The sequence below is a fragment of the Eriocheir sinensis genome, chromosome 15 (genome assembly GCF_024679095.1).
Source record: "Eriocheir sinensis breed Jianghai 21 chromosome 15, ASM2467909v1, whole genome shotgun sequence".
NCBI classification, from domain to species: domain Eukaryota; kingdom Metazoa; phylum Arthropoda; class Malacostraca; order Decapoda; family Varunidae; genus Eriocheir; species Eriocheir sinensis.
The window spans coordinates 4,354,733-4,362,163 of NC_066523.1; the positions used below are offsets into that span (position 1 = coordinate 4,354,733).

At 49.7% G+C, this 7,431-nt stretch overlaps 1 protein-coding gene across 1 annotated transcript; it reads left to right on the top strand.

Moving 5' to 3' along the window:
- Positions 1-228: 228 nt before the first annotated feature.
- LOC126998707 (uncharacterized) lies at positions 229-1,496 on the top strand. Its single transcript, XM_050860696.1, has 3 exons — positions 229-275; positions 603-837; positions 1,200-1,496. Exons 1-3 carry the CDS (start codon positions 229-231, stop codon positions 1,494-1,496), a joined length of 579 nt encoding a protein of 192 aa, XP_050716653.1.
- Positions 1,497-7,431: the final 5,935 nt, after the last annotated feature.

The following is a 7,431-nucleotide window of genomic DNA, read 5'->3' on the forward strand; positions in this document are numbered from 1 at the left end:
CATCGCCGAGAGCCGGAAGATTGCCCACATGCTGTTGAGGTCATCAATATACCCTTACTTCAGCGACTTCCGTCAAGAGGTGCATCGGGGGCAGCGTGAGCCAGTTAAGTCATACATTAAGGCAACCACTAAAAATAAAATTCGCCTGCACAACTGACAGGCTGGAGCACATCCCACCGTCATGTATTCCCAACCCCCCCCCCCGACACATCCCACCACAACGCCATAATGTACTCCCAAAACCCTCCTGACACATCCCACCACCACGCCATAAAGTACTCCCAACACCCCCCTGATACATCCCACCACCACGCCATAATGTACCCCACAACACCACTAGACACATCCCACCACCAAGCCATAATGTACCCAGCAACACCGCCAGTTACAACACATCCCATCACCGCGCCATAATGTACTCCACAACACCGCTAGACACATCCCACACCACGTCACAATATACCTCTAACATCGCCAACGACACGGCTCGCTCCACCCCACACCACAATAACCTCCCCACAAACCCCACTGTATCCCGCACATCCCCACCGACACAGTCCCCACCACACCACACCACATTACACAGCACCTCTACCTCCCAGCCACTACCACCCATCACCACAATACCCTCCCCACGCACACTACACTGTATCCCCCACATCACCAACGACGCAGCCCCCACTACACCACACCACACATCACCACCACCACAGCCCCCACTACATCACACTACGCACCTCCTCCCAAAGCGCACAGTCTCCACTCCCACAGTCGCCACCCCGCACCACGCAGCCCCCACCAATGCACCCGCCCCTCACCCCCTCACCTCGCCCCTTGGTAGCCGGGAGCCGTTAAAGAAACTGACCCACATTTTTTTAATCTTGCGGTCAGGCCTTGACTCCCGGATTTCCCTCCCCTGCGGCCCTCGCCTAGGCCCATATATTCATGGCCCTCGCCGGCGGCATGCAAATAAGATGCGATAATAAAACTAAAAAAAATGGTAAGAAATGAGCACGCGGCCGTAAAATTGGGGTGCCGTCGACCGCAGTGATGCCCCGATCGGCCTACGCACCAGCCAGGCCTTGTCCTTACCCCCCCCTCCCTACCTCCCCCTTCCTCCTCTCCTTCCAACCCCGACCAGCTCCTTCACCATCCCGCCACACCCAGCCCCCACCCTAGCCCAAACCCATACCCAACAGCCACACCTAGCTCCCACCCTGGACCAGACCCATACCCAACAGCCACACCCTGCCCTGCCCACACCCAGCGCCATACCCCCCGCCCGCCGCACCCGCCTGCAAACACGAACGCAGCCCACCCAGCCGCCGCCCCCTAACAATCACCCCACCCGTCGTCCCCTGCACCCCAACCACGGCCCCTCTCACCCCGCCCCGTCACCAAGACCAGACCCATCCTCCCTCCTCCTCGTCCTCGTCCAGAATTTTAGTGAAGCGCCGGGCATCACTAGAATTATACCTTTTTTAGTGACTCACTGATATCAGAATAGAAATTAAAACAATAAAATGTGCATAATGCAAAAAAAAAAAAAAAAAAAAAAAAAGTTATAGATATCAGTACAGAGATAGATAGATAGATAGATAGATAGATAGATAGATAGATAGATAGAGAGAGAGAGAGAGAGAGAGAGAGAGAGAGAGAGAGAGAGAGAGAGAGAGAGAGAGAGAGAGAGAGAGAGAGAGAGAGAGAGAGAAAAAAAAAATCTGCATGTTCTCGTCGGCAGGTGGTGATGGCGGCGGAGGCAATGGTGATGGGCGGCTGAAAGAAGAAAGGGGGGGGGAGGGGGGGGGCTGGGGAACAAGGAGGGAGGGTGAAGCAGAGAAGGGAGGGAATAGCACAATGCAGGGAGGCTTAGGCGATCTGAGGCGTGCCCTTGTCTGAGGTGATGGTTTGGAGACGTGAGGGGAACAGCGGCGGCGGTGGTAGGTAGGGAGGAGGAGCTTGACAACAGAAAAAGAGAGAGAGAGAGAGAGAGAGAGAGAGAGAGAGAGAGAGAGAGAGAGAGAGAGAGAGAGAGAGAGAGAGAGAGAGAGAGAGAGAGAGAGAGAGAGAGAGAGAGAGAGAGAGAGAGAGAGAGAGAGAGAGAGAGAGAACCGTTGACAGTAATGAGCAGTGAAGAAGAGGAAAAACAGGAGGAGGAATGTGGGAGAATTAACTGTTTAAAATCAACTATTGTAACATTAAAGCTAAACGTACACACACACACACACACACACACACACAATGGGCTCACAACCAAGATCCCGAGTTCGATACCCGCCCAGAGTGTAGACGGATGGATTCATACCTCTCCACCTGTCCATCCATCAGAGAGTGGTTAGCGAATATTAGTTTGGGGATGTGTCACACAGCACCGCCACAAGCAAGTAACCCAGGGTAAAAAAACAAGTGCTCAGGTCATATAAGCTTGTAGTTCAGCCCAAGAAGACAAATGTAAGTGAATCACACACATACACACACACACACACACAAAAAAAAAAATGGATGGATGAATGGACGCAGAGAGGACGAACGGACGGATGGATGAGCGGATAGAGGGACGGAGTGCGGACATGACAGGAGGGGCAGGCACACAGAGTAATCCGCTTCCCCTCCACACAGCAGCGCCATTACCTGCACCAGAAACAAAGCCTCCACTGCACCACCTCCTCGACCTTCTCTCAGGCCCGTCACCTCTCCTCCCTCCCTCCACCGCGCCCAGCCGTCACTCCTCTATTCTCGCCGTGTCCCATTGTCACCGGGCGGGTCTCGCGATGCAGTGGGAAACCTCCTTTATCTGCACCGGCCGTAATTTTCCTCCCCCTCCAGAAGCAGCAAAGGAAGTGAAGGAAAGATGTCGGGTTGAGGGATGGATACGGACGACACGAGAGGACGCGGGAAAGGACAAGAGGTCGCGAGAGGGAACAGATGACCGCCGCTGCCAAAGGTGCATTGAGTTACCATAAGGCGCTGGGTCGGTATGCTCAGACGCCTCCACCCCGCACATCAACTATTTTCAAAAGTCAAAAAAGGAGGTTGATTGGGTTCTCTTGAGTGTTGTTTTAGATTCATGGTACAGAAGAAGGGTCAAACTACTACTACCCGGGTCATTAAACTACCCTTGGAAATGCCTAAAACTCCTGTAAAAGCCTTGCCAAATTGTGTGTTCAGGCACCGGAAGGTTTGAGAATGTGACCCCTGGAGAGGAGCGAAGAGGGGAGGGGCGGAAGGGAGAGGAGTGGAGAGGGAAGAATGAAGGAAGAAAAAAGAGCGGAGAAGTCAGAAAAGAAAAGAGGAGGAAAGGAAAGGAGAGTGCAAATAAGAGACGAGCAAGGAGAGAAAAGATTAGAGGTGGGTGAGCATTGTAAGTATAGAGAAATGAGGGAGGTGTTTAGGGGGGGGGGAGAGGGGGGACGCGCGCAAAGTAATGTAAAAAAAAAAAACTGAGGAAGAGAAAGTAAGGAACAAGAACAGCCTGGGAAGACGCAAAAAATGTGTGTGTGTGTGTGTGTGTGTGTGTGTGTGTGTGTGTGTAAGTCTCTTTATGACCCAATGCACCGTACAGACGAGATCTTTCCTCTCGACCACGGTGAAAAAACTCTCTCTCTCTCTCTCTCTCTCTCTCTCTCTCTCTCTCTCTCTGTGTGTGTGTGTGTGTGTGTGTGTGTGTGTGTGTGTGTATAAACGTTCCCTTGTTCCACTCCTTTAAACCATAATGTTATTGTCTTACTTTCTCTCCTAAGCCTCTTTCTCTTCGCCTTTTTTTCTCGTCCTTACTTTTTTTCTTCGTTTTCTTCTTGTTTTTTTTATTATTTTTGTTTTTATAAGTGCCAGTATTTATCTTCTTTCTTTCTTCCTTTCTCTCCTTTTCTCCTACGTCTTTTGCTCCTTTTTCTATTTTGTTCTTCCACTTCTGCCTCTTCTTCTTCTTCTTCTTCTTCTTCTTCTTCTTCTTCTTCTTAGTCTTCTTCTTCTTCTACTTCTTCTTCTTCTTCCACTTCTTCTTCTTCTTAATCTTCTTCTTCCACTTCTTCTTCTACTTTTTAATCTTCTTCTTCCACTTCTTCTACTTCTTAATCTTCTTCTCCCACTTCTTCTTCTCCTTCTCCTTCTCCTCCTCCTCCTCCTCCTCCTCCTCCTCCTCCTCCTCCTCCTCCTCCTCCTCCTCTGTCCCCATAGCAAATAGGAGAAAGTCAGAGAAAGGAAAGCCTCCCTAAAAAATGTCCTTCTGCATTGTGTATGGTAATTCGACCTTTTTTTTCCCTCCCTCCTTACCTTCTTACTGAGGCCCGGGGAGGGAGGGAGAGAGGGACGGAGGGAGGAAGGGAGAGGAGCTGAAGTGCATGTCCCCAGCCTCCCTGCCATCTTCCTCTCCCTCTCTCGCCCTCCCTCCCTCGCCAACCGTCTCTGGTCTCACACGCTGTCACCAGTAAGCTTTTCCCACTTTCACAAAACATCATCTTATTTCTTTCCCCTCACCGTGACGAGGGGAAAGAGGGGAAGGCCAGGGAAGAGGGGAGAGGCGCGGGGATGGGTGATGTTAAGACTGGCGGGGGATTTGTGGTGGGAATGAAGAGGAGGAAGAGTATACGTAAGAGGGAATGGGAAGATTGAAGGGGATTTTAAGGGGGAGAGAATGTACGAAGGAAGGAAAGACTATTATATTCACCGACTCCCGACCCCAAATCTATCACCTGGTCCCTAATTACGAGATTCATTTATATTTATCGTTAAAATACTTAATTCCTGATGTTTCTTGGCAATAGTTAGGCGTCAGAAACCGGTAAATACTATGCTCTGAGTACGATAATCTGGCAACGGTAGGAAAGAGGGGAGCAGAAAGGGGTTGCGAAGACTGAGAGGGATCTGGTGGAATGAAGAGGAAGAGGGAGCACGTCAGAAAGGAGATAGGAGGGGACGAGAAGAGTGACGATGTTTTGTGGTGGAAATAACAGGAAAAGGAAGAGGGGAGGAAGCATGAGAGAAACAGGGAAGGAGAGAAGGGATGTGATGACTTACGAGGATGAGAAAGAGGAAAGGAGTGGATGAAAGACTGATTGGGTTGTATAGTGGAATGAAGGTGAGGAGATTACAAAGAGAGGAAAGGGAATGTGAAGACTGGAGGGGATTTCTGATGGAATGAAGAGGAAGGAGGTATACGTAAGAAAGGAGAAAACAGAGGATGGTAGATTGACGGGGTTTTGTGATGGAATTAGGAAAAAGAAGGAGACTACCAAGGAAGGAGAGGTGGAGAGAGAGGGGGTGGAAAGACTGACAGGGAAATACTCACGGTGGAATGAAATGGAAGAAGAAATACATGAGAAAGGAGGAAAGAGTGGAGAGAGGAAGAGTACGAAGAAAGGAAAGAGGGGAGAAGAGGAGATGTGAAAACTGGGGGGGGGTTCGTGGAAAGAAGAGGAAGATGAAGGAGAGAATGGGTGATAGAAAGACTGACGTGACGTGGGTGTATAAGGTGGAATAAAGAGGAAGAGGAAGAGTACGAAGAAAGAAAAGAGAGACGAAGGGTGTGACGGGGATCTGCTGGAATGACAGTGGAAGGGAGTCCGTAGGCGGTGTTGATGGAACAGGACACAGGCGGCCGGCAGGTGAGCTCCGGCAATAACGTATATCCACGGCGCCTCACCTGGGGACGCCACACCTTACATCACTCTCTACCCCCGCGCCATTGACAATTAGGACAAGTATTCGAAGCATCTCAGACTAGGTTTATTGCGGTCTTGGAGGTCAGGTTTTCCTCCTATACTCTTTCCCTTCGCTTACCAACATATACTCAAAGCTCCTCAGTGTTAACATCAAATTCTTAGGAAGTCGATCTTTCTTCCCAGCCCCCCCCCCCCCCCCCCCCCCTTCGCTTACCAACACATATTCAGAGCTTCTCAGTGTAGACATAAAATTCTTAGGAAGTCGAGCTTTCTTCCCCTCCCCCCCCCTCCTCCACACACACACACACACACACCGCTTACCAACACATATTGAAAGCTCCTCAGTGTAGACGTAAAATTCTTAGAAAGTCAACGTTTCTTCCCCATTCTCCACCCCCCCCCCCCCCCATTCGCTTACCAACACATTTTCAGAGCTCCCATTCCCCCTCCCCCTCCCCCCCCCCCTTCGCTTACCAACAGTTTTTTTTTTTTTTTACAGCTAAGGAGACAGTTCAAGGGCGTAAGGAAAAAATATAAAGAAAAGCCCGCTACTTACTGCTCCTAAATAGAGGTCAAAGGAGTGTCCAAAAAGAGAGGTCAATTTCGGGAGGAGAGGTGTCCTGATATTTTCAAAGCATCTCACGCTCGGTTAATGATGCACTCAGTATATACTCTCATCAGGTTAAAAACAAAATCTAAGCTGGTATACTAAGCCCAGGTGTATAAATAGATGAAATAACGTCACAGTAAAGATTGGTATCAAGGCAATATTTCACTCTTTAATTCTCTTGTTAATTGATCCCAGTCCATTTTTTTCTCGCTTGATGATGAGTCTTGAATGTATAGATGTTGAGTCACGATAGTCGGACATGAATTCTCTCTCTCTCTCTCTCTCTCTCTCTCCCCCGTCCCCTTCCCTGATGCCATTACGATGCTAACAGCGACGCGGGTGATTTTCAGGCTGAGCGACGAGCACGTATATAAATAGAAGCGGCCTTTTGTGTGTGTGTGTGTGTGTGTGTGTGTGTGTGTGTGTGTGAGAGAGAGAGAGAGAGAGAGAGAGAGAGAGAGAGAGAGAGAGAGAGAGAGAGAGAGACTGCGTAAATGCTGTTCTTTTATAAAAGGATCGTGGGTAAAATAATAAAAAATAAAGATAACAGAAATAACCGTAATAATAATAATGGTAATAATATAATCAAAGAAAAAGGACAACATTAAAGAAAAAAAAATGACATTACAAAAATTTTGCAGCGACTTAAAAAAAAAAAAGTTACATGAATAGGAAAAGTCTGAAGGCGGCGGCGGCGGTGAAGACGGCGGCAGGGCGGGGACAGAAGGGAGGCGCAAGTAACAGGATCTGCCGTGTCACCGAGAAGGGCACGCACGGCCACGATGCACGGCGGGGGGAGGGGGAGGGCAAAGGGGAGTTGGCACGGTGGGGTGGGTGGGGGTAGCGGGTTGTTAGAGGGAAGAATGCAGGGTGGGGGGGAGGAGAGGAGAACAAACGGAGGACAGGACAGGGGGGGTAGGGAGCGGCCATGCATATTTGCAGGACTAGCGGGACTCGGGATTTTTTTAGGCCTACCGTACGTACGTGAAGGTGATCCACACGGAAGGCCTGGCACTGCTGTGTGTGTGTGTGTGTGTGTGTGTGTGTGTGTGTGTGTGTGACATGCTTGCTTAATACTACTTACAAGGAGAAAAGATAGTAAAAAAAAAAATGCTGAGTCTGGAGTGGCGTGGTAGCTACGGTGGGCCTAACGGAGGAGTG

Bases quoted from the DNA above. Each gene is read 5' to 3' on its own strand.
- LOC126998707 (XM_050860696.1), top strand. From the start codon at position 229: ATGTACTCCCAAAACCCTCCTGACACATCCCACCACCACGCCATAAA. The intron at 276-602 runs GTACTCCCAACA...TCTACCTCCCAG, and splicing joins TCCCACCACCACGCCATAAA to CCACTACCACCCATCACCAC. The intron at 838-1,199 runs GTAGCCGGGAGC...CATACCCAACAG, and splicing joins CCCCCTCACCTCGCCCCTTG to CCACACCTAGCTCCCACCCT.